The sequence below is a fragment of the Gorilla gorilla genome, chromosome 2 (genome assembly GCF_029281585.2).
Source record: "Gorilla gorilla gorilla isolate KB3781 chromosome 2, NHGRI_mGorGor1-v2.1_pri, whole genome shotgun sequence".
NCBI classification, from domain to species: Eukaryota; Metazoa; Chordata; class Mammalia; order Primates; family Hominidae; genus Gorilla; species Gorilla gorilla.
This window is the reverse complement of record NC_086017.1, coordinates 53259215-53278480: the sequence shown is the minus strand read 5'-3', so window position 1 is coordinate 53278480 and position 19266 is coordinate 53259215. Positions and strand designations below refer to the sequence as shown.

General features: G+C 51.2%; 1 protein-coding gene across 2 annotated transcripts in view; it reads left to right on the top strand.

The window, feature by feature from the left end:
- Window positions 1–13591, top strand: part of ANO10 (anoctamin 10) — a 254858-nt gene extending 241267 nt beyond the window's left edge. For both annotated transcript variants that reach the window (XM_019023785.3, XM_019023786.3), the window contains exon 13: window positions 12946–13591. In XM_019023785.3, coding sequence (XP_018879330.1) covers window positions 12946–13014 — 69 coding nt within the window. In that variant the 3' untranslated portion in view covers window positions 13015–13591. The remainder of the gene's footprint in view (window positions 1–12945) is intronic.
- Window positions 13592–19266: the final 5675 nt, after the last annotated feature.

The window sequence follows — 19266 nt, the reverse complement described above, 5'->3', positions numbered from 1 at the left end:
TTTTATTTAAGCTGGACTTCACCTTTCTCTGGTGCCTCCTTGGTTGGCTTAATAGTCAACCTTCTGAATTCTTTTTCTGGCAATTCAGAGATTTGATCTTGGTTTGGATCCATTGCTGGTGAGCTAGTGTGATCTTTTGGGGGTGTTAAACAACCTTGCCTCTGCTGTATCACACAGGTCATCAGGGAAGTTGGGGAAAGCTGGCAGCCACAGCCCTCACCCAGCTCCTATGCAGCCCACAGCCCAAAAGGCCAGTCTGCCTCCCACCGTGCCCCCACAACAGCGCTGAGTTTATTTCCAGGGCTGAGAACTTTCCCTAGGCTACATGCCTCCCAGCCGCCGACAAAGCAAGCAGACTCACAGTTCCTGGCTGTCCCACAGAGCCTGGAGGCAGTCCATCTCCTTTAAAGGGTCTGTGGATTCTCTTGGCTTTCCTGGTATGTTCCTGCAGTAGTTCTTGGAGCAAAAGTTCATGATGTGGGCCTCCACACACTGCTCTGTTTGCCTGAGTGGAAGCTGCAAGTTAGTCCTTCCTTCTATTTACCATTTTCAGGTTCAGGGCTCACTCCTCACTTCTTCTAAGTTCTCCAATTGCAAAAGCACATTCAATATTTTTAATTAAAAAAGACATATGCTTTAAATATTATCCAATTTATTACTAACAGTACCCGATTAAAATATGTAACCTGGAGGAAAAAGAAAGACAGTCCATTGGTGGTTCAGTGCTGTATGTGTCCCAAGATGTGTTTTGATGGCCTTTTGTCACCAACTGGGACAGCATTGTGTCACTTGAGTTCTAGATTTGAGAAAATATTGACTGGCTGCCGTGTGTGCTCAGGATCCTGTAGCGTAGCAGTGAGGAGTGTTCAATGATGTTTTCATCAACCTGTATTTAGTGATCAGTATTGGTTACAGGGACTGCCACTCAGGAAGGGATATAGGTAATGGAAAATTAAAGTGAAATGAAAGGTGTTGGGGAGAAACAGTAATTAATCCTGCTTGTTGAGGTTTCTAGGTGGGAATGAGTAAAAATTAACTTTTCTGAGGGAAAATGATGTCAAGTGAATAAAGGCTAGAATCCCTGCCTAACACTTACTGTGTTGTTCCTACACAAAAGTCAAGCATAGTCAAGTCAACCATCCCTGGCTCCAGCTTTACCCAGGCTCTATAGAAGGGGTGCCTAGTGCCTGCAATTCTGACGACTCACAGCCATCATCACCCAGGGGTAGCCCTTCTCAACTGGCCAGGAACAGGGCCCTGCTCTGGGGGAAAGGGTACATGGTAATCTCTTGTACAGTGAGGGGATATAGAGTTTTAAAAATCATAATGTTGTAATTATCAATTTTGTTTTACTCATAATAGTAATATTGAAATGTTAAATGACATTATAGAAGATATAGATATTTGCATTTATCAAAGGGCCATACAGTGTTCAGATGTGGGGAAAACTGCCCTGGGAAAGATTGCAAAGGTGATGGGAAACATTTATACTTTCTCTGCGGTCTGCAGTTGTGGCTGCATTTCATAAGGATCTGTTTTCACCTTGGTGATGGCCTTAGTGTTTCTGAAGAATGGAACCAATCCCCTCTGCCGCCACCAGGGGTCCTTTGATGCCTGGGTGCCTCCTTTACCTTCCTAGGTGTGCAGAAAGTGGGTGCAGAGCTTTTCTGGGCAGAGAAGGAGCTCACCCTTTGGCAGCTGCTCCTACTCATCCCACTTTCACTTTCCTTGTGGCCACTGGCAGTGTTTTCTTAGATTAAAGGTTGTTCTCCCTTTATAGTTAAGAGTAATATTTACTAAGTTGTGTTGAAACTGATGTGGGCAGTGGACTGTCTCCTGCATTTCATTTAGTAGGCTCTGACTTCATGCTTTAACTTTCTAAACTGAGTTTCTTTCTCATGTGACAGTGAAATTGTGTCCCCTCATACTCCATGAGTTGGGACTCCAGTGGGAGGCTGGACACTGGATTACCTCTGATCACCAAGGCATCTTTCTCAGATGGCCACCACTGTGCCACCCCAGTTCAGGGTCCTTTTAGAGACTCTTTGATTTCTAGAGTGTTTATTCCTATTCTTTGGGCTTTTAAACTTTTGTGTCATTCCTTGATATAACCAAACTGTCAAGGCTTCAATTCCTGGATCTGTAAATGTTACCTAGCCATGGCTTTCACTGAAGGAGCCTGCGGGGGTTTCTTTGGAACAGCCACTTGTGCTTGGTGTCCACTGGCCTGGCCACGCCTCCTCTCCTGGCCTGAACCTGAGCCCTGGCTCTCTAGCTATCAACATGGAACCTCAGATCAAAGATGAGGGCTGGCTAGATGGTCATCTTGGCCTTGGATGGTCACAAGACCTCTCTGGGTCTTATCTCCCAAGGGCCCCAGGTGACCTGTATGACAACATAGGGGGTTCTCTGGCTTGTGAAAGAACAATGCTGCCGCCCTCCTTGGCTCCAAGGGCTTCCAGACCAGAAAATAGTTATTCCTGAAGGACTTGGCACCCTTCCTCCCAGGCAAGGAGGAGGGAGAGCCTTCCTGAAGAAGTGATGCTGTGGGCCCTGTGTGGGGGCTCACACCTGTAATCCCAGTGCTTTGGGAGGCCGAGGCGGGCAGATCACTTGAACCAGGAGTTCAAGACAAGCCTGGGCAACATGGTGAAACCCCATCTCTACAAAATATACAAAAAATTAGCTGGGTGTGGTGGCACACTCCAGCCTCCCAGCTACTCAGAAGGCTGAGGTGGGAGGATCACCTGATCCCGGGAGGTCCAGGCTGCAATGAGCTGTGATTGTGCCACTGCACTCCACTCCAGCCTAGGTGACAGAGTGAAACCCTGTCTCAAAAAAAAAGTAATTTAAATATTGTTTTAAAAAAGAAGTGATGCTATGTAAGTCTTGTCCAGGAAATGTCTCCTCCAGACCAGATGCTCTTGGTCATCTAGATGACCTGAACAATTGGGACAATGTCCTAGTAACATCACTGAATGTGTCAGTATCATGGGGCTGAGGATAATACACAAGAAGATTGTAGACCTCGCTGGCATCTGAAACAGCTCACTGCCATATTACAGCAGAACCTGGGTGGAAGATCTCCTCTGCGCATTTCTGTTTGCAAAATAACATCACACCTGTAGATCTAGTTACAGTGAAACTAGAAAGGAGCCATGCCAAAGTCATTTTAAAAAGAAACTTCATTATTTGCCCTGTGATTTGGAGGCAAACTGATTACATGTTCTTTTTACATTATTATTTGCAAAAATATGAAAATTTCCCCCTTTCTCAGAATTGGTGTCACCTTCATTGTCTTTTTGGTCCTCCCATCTGGGAACATCATTCCCATGTCTTCCTCACTTTGTTGCCCTCTTACCTTTGTTGCCATAACACACATAGTTGATGGTCATTCCAGAAGTAATTGTAGCTTTCGTATATAATTATATTACTTCTTTAAGATTAGTCATAGTTTGCTTTTGATGTTAGGGACTTTGATTCTTTTTATTTATAATTATACCTCTACTTTACAAGTGTCAAAATACTGCCCCTGTCTCAGCCTCAGGCCACTGCTCTAGTCCCCTTGGTTGATGTCCCCAGGACACCCCCAGCCCACTGTTCTCCATGCTCATATCAGGATGTTTCAAAAAACCGTCCATTCAGTTCAGCCTTTTAAGCAACATCTGTTACTAGCTTTTTCTCTTCATCCAGTGGAGGAGATATGGCTTATTTTAACCTTTCTTGTTCCTGAATAATTTATTAATGTTTCTGCTCCCTTTTATGTGTTTAGTAAACTGCAGTCCCTTGCGGATCGAGGTTTCTGGTTCTTGCCATGCTCTTTGTTGGAGGTGCTCTTCAGCAGCTCTCCATCACCAGCCAGTTGGTGACAAGAGGCCATCAGAACACATCTGGGGCACACACAGCAATGAACCACCAAGGGGCTCCTTCCGTTCTCTTTCCTCCAGGTCACACCTTTTAATGGGGTGCAGTTGGTAATAAGTTGGATAATATTTAAAGCACATGCCTGTTTTTTACTTATTAAAAATATTGAATGTGACAAAGTTGTAAAAACAAAAATAAACAAACAAAATATTATATGGCATTAAATACATCCCTCAAGGAGCTTCTGTTCTAGGAAGACACCCTTCTCCCCCAGGCTCCTGTGGCTTGCCATGGACAAGTGGGGAATAAACTGTCCTGTTGCTCTCTCTGGCTCTGGAGTCCAGGGAGTCCTGCCTGAGGATTCTGAGGAAGTTGTGACTTCAAGGATTCACCTGCCTCTTTTAGCTAGGAGAGTAGGAGACCTGGTCTAAATCATTTGTGTTTAAAGGAAGTGTCTCCGCATCTGAGTTTCAGCTGCTCAAGCGTTTGTGATTTTGCCAACTGTCTCACTATGGTTTCCACATTTTCTTATTCTTGTTCCCTTTGGAAGCCTTTCTTTAAAAAAAAAAAAAAATCATCAAGGACTTCTGGATATTTTTAAAAACTTGATTCTTTTTTTCTGAGACAGAGTTTCACTCTTGTCACCCAAGCTGGAGTGCAATGGTGCATTCTCGGCTCACTGCCACCTCCACCTCTCGGGTTCAAGCGATTCTCCTACACTAGCCTCCCGAGTAGCTGGGATTACAGGTGCCTGCCACCACGCCTGGCTATTTTTTTTGTATTTTTAGTAGAGACAGGGTTTCACCATGTTGGCCAGGCTGGTCTCAAACTCCTGACCTCAAGTGATCCACCTGCCTTGGCCTCCCAAAGTGCTGGGATTACCAGCATGAGCCACTGCACCCACCCAAAAAAATGATCCTTAAAGTTTTTTGTTGTTTTTTTTTTTGAGACAGAGTTTCACTCTGTCACCCAGGCTGGAGTGTAGTGGCGCAATCTCGGCTCACTGCACCCTCCGCCTCCCGGGTTCATGTGGTTCTCCTGCCTCAGCCTCCTGAGTAGCTGGGATTACAGGTGCCTGCCACCACGCCCAGCTAATTTTTGTATTTTTAGTAGAGACGGAGTTTCACTATGTTGGCTAGGCTGGTCTTGAACTCCTGACTTCAAGTCATGTGCCCACCTCAGCCTCCCAAAGTGCTGGGATTACAGGCGTGAGCCACCGCGCCCGGCCAGTTCTTAAAGTTGTAAGCACTCTTTAATATCTTGCTAAAATGTGTGCATACAGATCAAGATAGGGTTAACCCGGTGTATCTGGAGCCAGGCTGCCATGGTTTCAGAGATTTAGCAGAAGCAGAAAATCTGAGCCAGGTGTGACAAGACAAAATTGGATCCACACCAATAATTCAGAGATACTTGCAAGATCTCATGGATTAGAAGTGTGATCCAGTTGAATCTGAATCTCAAAGCACAGGTGACCCCAATGGATAGTTGGGTGATATTATTATAGTACAAAAATGAAACGTCTAGATCCAACATCAGGGTAGGGGCAGGGCAGCCTGTAGGTTAGGAGCCAGCTCTGGAGCCAGACGGCCTGGGCTCAAACTTGCTATAACCTGGTGCAAGTTTCTCAACCTTTCTGTGCCTCTGTTTTTTCTTTAAAATGATAATGGTATGTCTCTCATAGGGTGGTTATGAGGAGTAAATCAAATGTGCATAGCGTTTAGAACAGTGCCTGGTGTGCAATGTGATGTAAGTGTTGGTCACTATAAATTTAAATTACACACAGGTAATATAACAGACATTAAAAGTTATATCAACAAAGGAGGTTAAAAAGAGGTTTTGCTGTACAAGAGCAATTAGAAATGCAGGAAATGGGGAGTTAAGTAGCCAAGATTGGCATGAACCTGGCACAGGGAGCCCTAGGAAGCATAGGACTGATGCCTAGACCCATGGACCTGAGCCCCACAGCCTGGAGGAACCATCTAGATGGGTGCGTCCACTCCATGCTGAAGCCTGGGGGTTCTGCAGAAGGGTCTCTTGGTTTAGTTACTAGGTGATTTCGTGTATATTTGGGGTATCCATAACTTGGAGAAAATATCAGTGTCCACTGATAGAACATGAAAGGACAGAGGCGATGAGCAGCCCTGATGAGGGCTTGCTGCCTCTGACGACATTTCCCAGACCCAGGGAGGTGGGTCAGTTTTGCTTGGTCATTTTGTGTTAGCATCCAGCTCTTTCTGGCCACCTGTGGAACCTCATGGCCTGTAGCGTTTGTTGGTATGTGAGGATTCCAACTCCCAGATTTGGGAGGTGGCTGTAGTTAATCAGACATGACTAGCTTCCTGTTCCAGAAGCGTCAGAATGAGTGTGTGCCTGGGGATGGCTGGAAAGCCAGCCTCTGGCTTCTATAGGCACCTCACTCTCCATGGGAAGTAATTTGCAGTCTCAAAATATCTCCTTTCAAAGTCCTTTAACTTCTGTTTTGGGAAATTTTGCTCTGAAACCCAGATGTGCAGAGAAAGCAGGGCTCAAAAGATCATTTGAGAAACAGACATTACACCTTTGTTTCCCCTTTTTGAACTGACATCCACCCACCCCACAGTTAGCTCATGCAGTTAATGGCCTGTGTCATAGACTCCCTCACATGTCTCCTGTTGTGTGAGCGGGAGCCTTTCTGGAGTGAGGATTTGATTTTCTTGGCGGAGTCTTTGTTTCTAGCTGGGACCAAGCTGATAATTTGGCACCGTGCTCCTCCCACACAGCTGTAACTGCGGACCACCTTCTGCTTCACCAGAGCCACATCTGAGCTTGCTAATCATGATTTCTGTCACACTCCCCCGTCACTCCACCCCTGACCCTCACCCAGCTTGAGCTTGCTAGCCATGATTTCTGCCACCCACTCCTCACCCAGCTTCTGAGTCAAAACCTTAGGCTGGGACCCAAATCTGCATTGTTACCAGGGCAGGTAGCTGTTGGGAACCCTGAAACCCGGTGCTTCTGACATAAAGTCCATCCTACTGGTGTGTTTTCTGTGATCCCATACATGGGATTGGCCAATTTGTGGGCTAGAGAGTGATGCTGACTTCAAGAACTTGAATATGTGTTACATGAGAAAAGAGGCTTTTCTCTTTCATACGCATGAAAAAAAGAGGCTTCACAAGTTCATCGGAATTACACTGAGGTTACTGGCTAAATTAGAATTTCTCTGGCTGCTACTGCAGGCTGCAAGCTGGTCCCTCTTCCACAGTATTCATGGAGCACCAACTCAGTGCCAGGCACTGTCATAGGTCCTGGGGTCTAGTCATGGCCCTGCTCTCTGGAGACCACATACCAGGTAGGATAGAACATTTAAGACAGAAAAAAAATCTGCAAACAATGAATAAACCAGATGGTAATGAGAGGAGTGCAGCAATTGAAATAGAGGGATGGGATGGTGACAGGGGAGGAGGAAATAGAGGGATGAGGAGGAGACAGGCTGAGGACTGAGTGGCAGAAAGGAGTTGCCAGCAAAGCTCAGGCAGGGCAGGCAAGCCTGGGTGGAGGGAGCTGGTGGCTGGAGCAGAACCAAGGTTGGATTGTGGGGCAGCAGGGGACAAGGATGAGAGACAAGAAGGGGTGAACTGTAGTCCCCAGCGTGGTAGGGACCTTGGAGTGGCATACTACAGCCCCCCGTTTAAAACCCTGCTTGGGCTGCCTTGAGACAAGAGTGGGATGGTCTGGGGTGCCGTCTCAGTGCAGGCAGGGGCACAGCCTTGAAGAGGGAGGCAGGAGCAGCGTGTGTGTGACAGGTAGAGGGGCTGGGCCGGGGGAGCAGGCATCTGCAGAGATGGCCGAAGTTCCATGGTCTGAGATGCTGGCTGGTGGTGGCACTGCTTCCTGAGATGGGGATGACTGGGAGAAAGGCTGGCTGGGGTGGGAGGTGGGAGCTGGAGCACTGGCACTTGTGGTTGCCCGCAAGTCTTACATTTTTACATTTTGTCAAGTGTTAAAATGAAGCAACAATCAGAGGGAGAGGTGGATGTAACTCCCTTCAGGACCGCCTGACAGGCTGCTGCAAGCGCCTTCCTGCCCCTCTACTCACTGCTGTCGTGGCTGATTAGAGCCTTATGGCACCACCAAGCCCAGACAGGCTTGGACTTTTAATCATTATATTATGATATTTTCAGAACACTGTTTGAGGTAAACTTTTCAATAGAGATAACAAATAAAAAGTCTGTGAAAATAGGTGCTTCAGAAGCCCCACTCTCCTTTTTTGTCTGAATTGTCAGGCTGTTGCTTGATTTTTGCCCTGACTCTAGCTGCATGTCCTCAATAAGCTGCCTAGCCTTGTGAGTCCCCAGGGCCATGTCAGTGACACCTGTAGAGAAGCCCTTGCTTGTGGTTGCAAGGTGTGAATAAGGGGTGTGTGCACAGCTTGATTGGAGGAGGCTCGAAGTTGATCCTCCCTTCTTCCCCGCCATTCCCCTTCTCAGGGAGACTTGGAGGGTGGCTTCGTTTCAGGCAGTGGCTCTCCACCTCAGCTGCATGTTAGAATCAGTTGGGGAGCTTTGAAAAGTCCCTGTGCCCAGGCCACACTTAGGTGCATTAAATCAGACTTTGGGTGGGGGAGTAGGAATGGGTGATCATGATGCTCCATCTCAGGCCTGCACACCCAAGGCTGGGGTGGCTCGGGGGAACCAGGTGCTGCTGCTGGGCTGAAGTGGCCTGAGAACTCCATTCCTAGACACCCTATGTGGCCAGCAGCCTGGCTGTATCCCAGCCACTGCACCCTGCACTCAGAGGACATGGACAGTGAGGACACTAGTGAACAGTAACTGATGACGCATGGGATTTTCTATCCTTCAGCCAAGGGCTCCCCAGACAGATTCCTTCTGTAGGTCTTGGTTTGGGATGGGGGGCAGGGGTGAGAAGGGGTAATGGAGTAGTTGCTAGTAGATTTCAAATTGAGCAGGAGATGTAATCAAATGGTAGTGATTCCCTGAATGCTATGAATAGAAGGATCCTAAAGTTTATTGTGGGCTCAGCCAGAAGGAGTCTCTGCTACAAGGCTGGGAGGGAGAAGGGACCGTTTGAGGTCCGTGGTGTCCACTGTGGTTATCACAAGTCTGTGGAGTCCACCATGGCCATTCCAGGTCTGTGGGAAGCATTGCAATTCTCAGAAAGTATTTCTGTACTTCTCCACAGAGACAAGGGGATCCGGTCACACAGTCTTCCTCAGGTCAAGCTGTGCATTTGGCCAACACACTTAATGATTAGGTTCCTATTATAATCATTACTAATAATGATGCAAAAAATTAGTCAGTGCTTTTTAAAGAATAATTTGGAGCATGGGTGTTTTAATGAGTCACAAGTTAGGGGAAAATTCCACTCTGTCTCCATTTTGATACTTTTTTGGAGAAGTCGTCAGCTCTATTATCTTGCTTATATTTTTATGAAGATTTTAATTTAAGGATCCCCAAAGAAGCCAGGTTTTTTTTAAGGGGATATTGTTGCTCCCTCCCACCCCACCCACCCTCCAGCCAGGTTTGTTAAGAAGAAGCCAAAGAACTGAGCTGCCAGAGGCAGCCTGGTGCCTAGGCACTGTCCCAGCCCACTCAGCCAGAGCCTGCAGTATGGCCTGGGAGAAATCTGTTTCACCCCTCGTGGCCCCAGCTCGCTTATTTGTGAAAGGTGACAGACAACAAATCAGAGACTTGCAAGCCTGGGGTGGCCAGTGGAAAAACTCGAAGGCTCGTTAAAAATTCAGAGAGTCTGGGGTCCACTGCAGGGCCTGCATTTAACCAGGTCTCAGGATTCTTAAGTGGCCATGAGACTGACTGTTCTTCAAGGTTCCTTCCTAATCATAAATTCTGTCATCCTGACATCACTTCTGCCAGTGCTCACCACTTCCCCATCGGGGAGGGTGTGGGAAGTGCTCTTGGGCCAGGGCTGTGGTTAGGGCTCAGCCTCCTCTTCACCAGGAGGACAGCCCTCCTGGAAAACAAATGGGATATTCCTGTTGTACGTCGCATGACCCCCATACTGAGGGTTGCAGACTCATGAGTGGTAGATAGCAATTGGTTTACCTAAGAGAAGCCATCTTAGGGCCAGCCAGCCGGTAATGAGTATCTGTGGCTCTGACTCCATTTGCAGCCAAGGGAGGTAGAGGCCTGCCCCATTTACACAGAAAAGGTGTGAATGTCAGCCACTGATTTCATGACAACTTAACTTGTCTCAGGAAAGCGGGCTGTTGCAGCTCATTTCCTCCAAATCGCTTGGGTTTTTCTTTGGACTTTAGCTGCAGGTTTTAATTTCTGGTTCTGCCATTGGCTTAGGGTCTTCCAGCTGGGGATTGTGGGCACAGGCAACCCAGGGAGTCGAGCTGAGCCCCCCTCCATACCATGGCCCTGGGAGGGAGAGTGCCCTTGGAAGGAAACCACCTGGTCTGCCACTGCCCTGTGAAGGCCCTGGGAGCACAGCCTTCCTGTCCCCTCCTGTTACCCTGGCTGCCAAGCTGGCCTTGAGACATCCCATGGCCCTGGCCCAACTTGGGGATCACAGAACACTCCAGTGAGGCTTGGTCATTCATGGCTTTAAAAGAAGCCTTGCTCCAGGACAGGTGAAGGAAAGAGCAGAAATGTGCAAATGGCTCCTGCCTGGCCTGAGGCAAGGGAGGACTGTAGGGTCCCTGGCCATTCTTTCTACCTTTGCCACCAGTAGTGCAGTTCAGTGCAGATGACCTTGTGACCTTGTGGACATCCTCAGGCTCTTAGGTGCTGCCCTGAGCAAGGCAGGCACTGCAGGTGGGAGGAACCCAGCCAAGTGGGTTGCGAGTTCCTTCCCTGAACTTGGGTGAAGTCCCCAGCCCTGGGCCTGAGAGAAGGGGCTGTGGCCCTGAAGAAGCCCCTCATGGGCACATCAGTTATAAGGACAAGTGGGGGCACCCCAGAAGCAGCCCCAGGAAGTGAGACAAAAGTCACATTGGGTTTGGTCATTTGGAGGAAAAGGCCCATCCACCCTGGCTACTGTGGAGCAGGGGGCCCCTCCCAGAGAGCTGCTGGATGCTTCTGTGCCTGACCTCACGGGGCTTCCAGCCCTATGCCTTGAAAGGAGCCTCAGATGCTCCCATTTTGATTTTCTTCCCCATGTGGAATGCCAGGGAAATGTGGCTGCAAGATTCCGTGCCAAGCTGGGGAATGTTCTGTCTTCATTATTGTTTTAGTTTAGTTAAATTTACCGCACACAGTGGCTCATGCCTGTAGTCCCAGCTACTTGGGAAATTGAGGCAGGAGGATCCCTTGAGCCCAGGAGTTCGAGGTTGCAGTGTGATCACGCCTCTGCACTCCAGCCTGGGCAACAAAGTGAGACCCTGGCTCTTGAAAAAAAAAAAAAAAAGGACATTTTAAAAGTCTTACAAGTATTAAATGATAACAGCTAGAAGAGTCTGCAGTGAACCTGGGCTGAAATATTACAGTTTTTATTTATGGTGATATTTTATATCTGTAGTTAACAGCATGGGCTTGTGGGAAGACCTGAAATGTTAGTAATGGAAGAGGTAGCAGATGCAAAAAACTCTGGGGAGACTTTTACAGTGCCTAGCAGTTCAGCCTTTCTAGGTTTGTGAACTATTAAACCATCTCTATCCCCCTGGCAGGATGAAGGTTATAGAAATCTTGCAGCGGTGGGTCATTTGGACAGGGCATGTCCCTGGGCCAGTGTTAACTCCTGTGTCTACCCCCTACTCCAGGCCTACTGAAATGCTGTGGCCCCTGCAAAAAGAACCCTCTTACCCCACCGCTGGTAAACTGGTCACCTTGACTCTCCGTAGCCCCCTTTCTCATCAAAAGCCATCTCCTAAGCCCTGCTTAGACCTGGATAAGAAAGGGCCAGCCAGTCCCCTCCCCAAGCCAAATGCAGAGGGCTCAGCTTCCAGGAGCCATCATGAGCCGCCCTGTGGGAGACAGGCCAGGCTCAGAAAACATGAGAATGGTCAGGAGTTGAGAGCACCTTCCTGAGGTACCGCAGATCTAAAGGATCCTTAGGAGGGTAAATTAAAGCAGCAGACAAGGACTTTTGATTGACAGTCTGTGAAAGGGGCTTCTCCCACTGAAAGCTACAGGGAGCATGGTATTGCTTCCAGCCCTGTGTGGCACTTGGGGCTCTCAAGATGAGTAGCCAGGTACTGGGGGTACCAGCCATGTTTGCGCTCAGTTTTGTTTTTCCATAAGTGAATCACTGTTATCGAAAATCTGTTTGAAGCCAACTTCCACAGTATTATAGTTATTCATTTATTCAATGAATAGGGCAGAGCTGTAGTGGTGTTTTCTAGCCATAAAACCGAAGTGACTGGGAGCTTCAGGGCTGGGGTAGGGGAAGGTAGGAGCAGCAGAACTGTCCCCTACGCCGCTGCCTGACTTATGGGAACAGGCTCTCCCTTCTGACACCTCCCTGGAAGTCTCCCATCCTGCCCTCGAGGAGGGCACCTCTATCTTGACGTCACCCTCACAGAGACTTCATGGGTTGTTCCCAGTGAGGATGGGGGCGGAGGGGTGAGTGTAAGTCCTGTGGCTGTACTAGGGACAAAAGGCTGCTGAGAAACATCTGATGATTTGGGGCATCTGTTCTGTGCCAGGGACTTCATGGACAACAATACTTGCAGCCGCCCTGCAAAATAGGCACTGTTGCTCTCACTGCAGATTTGGAAACTCCGGCTCAGCGAGGTCAAACTGCCAGCGCCGCTCAAAGCACAGGGGCAAAGCAAGCACTTGGTCCCAAGCCTGTGCCCCGTCCTCTCTCAGGCCCTGTCCGCCTATTCCCCTCATCCTGGCCATCCAGGGAGGAGGAGACGCCAGCTGCTTCTCATTTCAGTGTCCTTAAAATCCCTGCTGGTCTGGGCTCACACAGTGCGACATTGCATTTCCACCACACCAGCTGTCTCCCATCTCCTCAGAGTCAGACCCAGGGACTTGCAGGAAGCTGCAGGCAGCATCAGAGTCACCACTTCCCTGGGGTCAAAGCCGCTGGCCAGGCTTCCACAGAGAGCAGAGGCCTCGGCCACTACTTAGGCTTCTGTGGCTCACCTGCTGTCCTGTTTTCTCTTAACAGCAAATGAAGCTCGTGACTGAGAACCTGAAGGAGGAACCAAAGGAAAGCGGGAAGGAGAAGGCAACCTGAGTGCCCGGCGTGCCCAGCTGCCCTGTTGGCAGAGGCCTGTGTCTGTGCCACACCTGCCACGGTGGCAGGGGGCGTACCCGGGGCAGCATCGTGGCTCCTGAACCCAGACCCAATGCTTAGCCAAATGAAGTGGCTCCCATGTGGCAAGCACCCTTCTCAGTTTCACAGTGGCTTGGCTCGGGATCCTTGGCAGTTCCTGGCAGTTCCCCCAGCCCCACCCTGTCTGCTCCTTCCCAGTTCCTTCCCAGGCCCCACACGCTGCTCCAGCTGCCAACTTTGCTGCAGAGCCACTGCCGCCCTTGAGCCTCTCACCATGAGTGAGCCACCAGCTCTCCACGTTCCCCTCATAGCAGGGTCACTCCCGACCCCACCATGGCCCAGGGACCCGTGGACAGGTTGGGGATGGGGTGTGTGCCCACTGTGCTCATCACAGGAGCCTCAGTTGAGAGTGAGCGGGGTACAGTAAGGCAGTGCTTCCCACACTGGACCTCTTTCCTGGTTCTCTTTTGCAATACGTTAACAGACCCTTTATCAACATAAACAATAGTAGCTGAGCTATTAAAGGCAACCTCTCTGACTCCTTCTGCCTACATAGGGACCGCAATGGGCTTCCCTTTTCTGAAGCACTTGGTGAGGTCACTGAAGGTGGAGCGGTGAGATCAGGAGCCCAGGGTGAGGGGCTTGGCTGGAGGCCAGGCACCAAAGCTTGTAGCTGAAGGCTGGGCCATTTTTGAGAACTGCTGCTGGTGGTGCCCGCCTACAGGGACACTAGGGCTGCTTTCACATGCAGGGTGTACCCATGGTGCCAAGCCAAGGGCCAGCAGCCACTCCTGGTGCCCTGGCCTGGGCTTGGGCTTGCAGAGAAAAGGGCCCTCCTTGCCCAGTGGTGCTGCCCACCTCCCTAGCTGTGTCCATGGACTGCCCTGCATTCACAGGCACAAGAATGCCATGTAGGCCAGTGCTGCCCACGTATACAGCCCTTCCCACCAGCGCTGGCCGTCCTGCTGTAGCCAAGACACTACAGACCTGTGGGCACCTCCACTCGGACAGCAGCAGATGCCCTGGCCCACCCGGAGAAGGTGAGAAGGTGAAGAGCGGGGAGGGCCGCCATGCTTCCTGGTTGGCAGAGGCCTATTTCCCTCACCTCAGGAGTCGGGCATCTTGATCCCTCCTCCACCTCAGAGATGGGCAGCCTCCTCAAGCCAATTCAAGCACCACTTGTCTTTGGAGGTCCCGACTCTCCCTGTCTGCCCCTTCATGGGTGTTTGTGTTGGTCCTGTGAGCCCATTCTGTTTTACAGAGTGGACACGTGTCAGTGAGCTTTGTCCCTGCCCTTACATGGGATGAGCCACTCCAGGGCCTTGTTATTCGGCGGTTGTTCAGTGTTTGACGGACAGTTTCTAGAACAGGCTCATGTTTGGAAATGTCAGTGAATGGCAGCCACCAATATAGGCCTGAGTCTTGAGACCCAGGATCTTTACTCCATTTCAGCCTGGGCGCCTGTTTGCTGGGAAAGGAGAGGGTTGAAATGGCGCTCTTGGCACCAGCTCTTAATGTCCCCCTATCCCCCAGAGCCCGGCTTTGGGAGTCAGTCGCATGAATGCAATTGGTTGTGAACCAGTGGGTCCTGGATTCCCGGAACGTGAAGCCACCAAATCACTTGCCACCTGCAGTGCCGCGGAGCCAGGTAGCCTCCTCCCAGCACTGTGACTGCCCTTCCCAGAAGCCGCCCATCTGCCCTTCCTCAGCGTCTGATTGGGCACAACTACACCACTTAACTAAGCCTTAGCCAGTCACTGCACAGGGGAGAACGGGACCCTCCAATGGGGCCAGACCTCAGGCACAAGGCCACGGGGGAAGGTGGATGTGGAACCAATTGGGTTGTGTCAAAAGGGATATTGGCAGGGCGGGGAGGTTGCCGCGGTTTGCTAGGCTCTAGCTGGCTGGAGCTGTGGCGAGTTCCTCTTCTGTATCCCCCGGCCTGTCGTGGGTGCCATCTGGCACGCCGCAGGTGCTCAGGACTCAATGGCATAGTTGGAAGAGTAGGGGTAGAGGAACAGCGTGTCTGCTGCTCCACATTCTATAGCTTCCTCGTATCTAAGTTGGACTGAGGAAGACATCTAGGCCGATGCCGTCCCACCCACACCCTGGCCTCACACAGCCATTCCCTGCGGTCACGGTCCCCGCCTGGAACCCTGGGGGGCCCCCTTCCCTGCACCTCACTTCATCCCCCAGCCCTTCAGGCCACTGGCTCGCCCACTGTTCTCTTGTTGCTGGCCTCACCTCAGCCTCAGATCCAACCCCACCACGTCCCCCACGAGCCTCTTGCGGGCCCACCCTCCCTGGCGGTGCTGCCTTAGGGGCCCCTGGTGACCCTGCCCAAGAGAACCTCCCCACTTTGACCACCCAGTTCCCCCGACAACCCTGAGGACTCCAGAGGGTGAACTCCCCCCACCCCCCGCCCGACGGTTCCAGCCCGCCTTCCTCCATGGCTTCCAAGAGCTGGGAGGCACCTGCTTGCGTGAGCAGATGTGGACACCAGAGGTACCAGCCCCACGCCCGGCCAAGAAAAGTGCCCAGAGGCAGAGCAGCCAAGAGTCAGGAGGCTGAGACTGCAGCGGCCCCTGAGGGACGGACAGGGGCAGGTAGGAAAGGCTTTGGAACCTGGGTCCAAACTCCTCATGGCTTAGAGGAGGGAGGCCCACGCCAGGGAACCACAGGAGACTGAACCCAGGTATTTGGACCCCAGGCCCAGAGCTCTCCCCGCACTGGACAGCTTCCAAGGAGGACAGCTGGAGAGCAGCTGTCGGGCAGGGCGTGGGAAAAGAACCTCGGCCACCCAGGGGAGGCCCCAGTGAGTTAAGCCCAGGCCCCGTTCTCACGCGCAAGCCCGTTCCGCCTGCGGCCTCGGAGAATGGTTCCCAGGGGCCCCCCGCCGCTGCAAGTTGCTCAGACGGGCTCTAGGCGCCCCGCGGCTCCTGCGGTATCTGCGCAGACAGCCCTGCCCGAGCGCTCCTGCCTCACCTCAAAAGTGGCCAGGGAGGTCGTGACTGTCGCATGCATCCCTAACCTGCCTCCCTCAAGCCATGAGATACAGGCTGTCTCCAAGTCCCACAGATTGTCACTGGGACTTGACCCCAGTGGGGGTTTGGCCGCAGGCCCAATTCACTTCACAGCCCAACTCTTCTCTTTCACACAACCAGCGCAGACCGTGTTGAGCCCTGTGCTGGTGACATTTCCTAGGTGCCCTCCCCATGGGGGAGGGCTGTCCCACTCCACACAGGCGGCTCCTGTCACTCTCCAGCGCACTAAAGCCCCACACAGAGGCCAACAGAAACCCCAGAGCATCCCAGGGCTGCAGCCTCCGGGCAGGGGGATCAGGCGGTGGACGCTTCCCCCTCATGGTGGCCACACTGCCAAACTCCCCATCAGCAGCTCAAAAGCTCAGACTTGAGAACAAATCTTTATTTTAGCAGCTTCACTAGCAAATAAGAAGCGAATGCTCATGGCCAACCAGCCCTGCAGCAAAGCTGGATGGCCAAGAGCCCTCTGGGTCACAGTTGCCTCACGTTGTCCCCATTTAATAAAGGAACCCTGAGGCTTGCAGGGGTCAAGTGATTTCTCCACAGCCCATGTCCACCCACATCTGTCCTTTGCCATCTGTGCCGCCCTGCTTCCACACAGGCTCTGCCCGGCACCTGAGACCCGTGTTCCCAGCCTCAAACCCTGTGGCTCCTGCCCTTCTTCCAGCACGAAAGTAGCAACAGGAAGAAGGAAGGCCGAAGGCCACACACTGAGGACCAAAGGGTCCAGACTGGTCCTTACTAAGTTTTAAGAACCCCATGACCCTGCAAGGACAGTGCCTGGCCAGTGCCTTGATAAACAGCCAGACAGTGTGGGCCTTGGTGAACTTCTTGCCAGTAGCTGAGTCTACAGGGTTGCCAGGCTCCAGGCCTCCCTGCATGCCCTCTACGCCCCATCCAAGGGACCTGACAGAACCCGGAGCCTCCAGCACCTCTAGAAGCCCAACAGGACACAGCCAGGGCAGCTGTGTCCTCAGGCTTGGGAACACCCTTCTGTCCTGACCACAAGATGGGCCACAGCCACTTGAGGAGAAGGAAGATGCTTTTCCTGGTCCTGGGAAGGGAACCAGTCAGGTAGGCACTGTGGAAGGGTGTGGGGAGCCACTTCCCAATTCTCCAGGAGTCAAAGTTAGGAGGTCTTGTTCGCTAGCCCAGGGCCCCAGTCAAGGCCTGCACCAGGGTGGGCAGGGAGCCTGAAATCAAGGCCTTGTGGCTGGAGCCAGGCTCAGCAACAGGGCCTCACGTTCCTCTGAGTGTGGCCACAGACTCTGGGAGAGCATCGCCTAGACCTTGTTCCATGCAGATGCCCAGTGCCACCACCCAGGCCTGAGAAGCCACATGGTGATGGTTTGGCCCAGGAATCTGTAACTTTAACAATGCTTGCATTGGATGCTGTTGTACGCTGAAATCCGAGAACCACAGCACGTTAAAGAGCCTTGCTGGTTTCTGCCCAAGAGCAGCTGATGCTAAAGGCCCCTGCAGAGCCAGCCTCCTTCCCTGCCAACTTGCCACCATGGGGGCAGGTCTGGGGTGCTTCTATGGGGCTGCCAGGGATCTAGAGCCACAAGCATCCTGGGCCTGAACAGGATCCAGGGCAGAAAGGAGCAACAAGGTATGGGACCCAAGAGACCAGTTTCCTCCCCACCTGGCGTTAGATGACTGACATCTCCCACCATCCTCTGTAAGCCTTGGAGATTCTTGGGCAATTCAGAGTTGGCAGCAATCTCCACTCAGGAGGGAGGAGACCCTTGGCTTCCTGCTGATTGGTATGTGGGGGCCTCACATGATAGAAAAGAGAGGTCTGATGAAGTTTGTCCCCTAAGTTTGTGGCACAGATCACACTGATTGCATTTGGCTCAAGAAAGGTGGCCTCCTCGGTAGATCTTATAGTGCTGGTGAATTTCTTCAGTGAAACGGGAAAACAGTGGCACAGAGCACATGGATTATGAGGCTCCTTCCCTTGTATTATTCCCACCTACCCATTATTACCTCCTGTTTTCACCGGAGAGTCCCATGGCCCAGGGGGTGGATAGATGCAGTCATTGCGAGAGGTGGAGGCAGAGCTTCAATAAATCCAGGCCAGCTGACCCTCTGTGGGAGAAAGGAAAACCCACCCCCAAGTCTCCCAAGGCCCAGGCCTGGGCAACCAGCTGAGGTGTGAAGAGCTTCTGGCCAAATCATCAAATTAATGTGTGCTCAATACAAGGAAAATCACTGTATATTTCTGAAAAATTAACCAGAAGGGCAACAGTAGGGTAGACGTGGATACGTGGATATGTACCTCCCTTTACATAACTGTCTGGCTCAGAAAACAGAAACCAAAGGTGTCTCCATCCTAAGGGAGACTGAAGAGCAACTCACCGTCACCTCTACCTCCCCTTCCCAGAACACAAGGCCACAAACTGGCACCCAGAGTTTGTCCTAGCAAGTGGGGTCAATAAAGACAGGGAGGGCAATAGTGTGGCACAAACGACTGTTTTCTGGGACTTGCCCGCCCTTCTGCCACCATACTGGGGTGGCCTGCCTGGTCATGGTGCCCTTGTAAGCCGTTTGCTGCAGGAGCTGCTCTCCAGCTATAAATGGCTCTGTAGCTGCTGGCATTTGCACCACAGCAGAAGGAAGAATGCAGGCTGGGATTTGCAGTAATAATCTGAATCCAGTGACGTGGCAGGCCTCCACCTAAAATACGTCCAGTGATGCAGGATTTTGCTGCAATTCTTGCACAAACACGTTGATGACATTGATTCCTAATGGACAGAAGGCATCTTAGGGACTGAGAGGCACTTCTTGCCTAGTTCCAATTTCCTCTCAGACAGCTGGTCCCAGGGAATGGCCATCCAGACCAGGGAAGCTACCTAGAGCTGGAATTCTTTGGGAAATGTTGTGAGCCCAGGTCTTAGCCCCTGAATCTGAATGGTTCCTCATCATGAGGTGTAAGAAGTGGCTTCACCTAATTTCATCTACATGCCTACAATCTCTTAGGACCAGATATGTCACGGAATTTTGACTTGTTCAGGTGTTAGAAAGGTAACAAGATGCATATACATGTGTTATGCTGTTATGCAACAGCTTGAGTGTGGTATAAAGTGGACTCCTATAGTCAATTGCCTTAATATTGCTTTCCTCAGCCCTCTGTTACCAGAAGGTCAAAGGCAAAGTCGAGATAGTG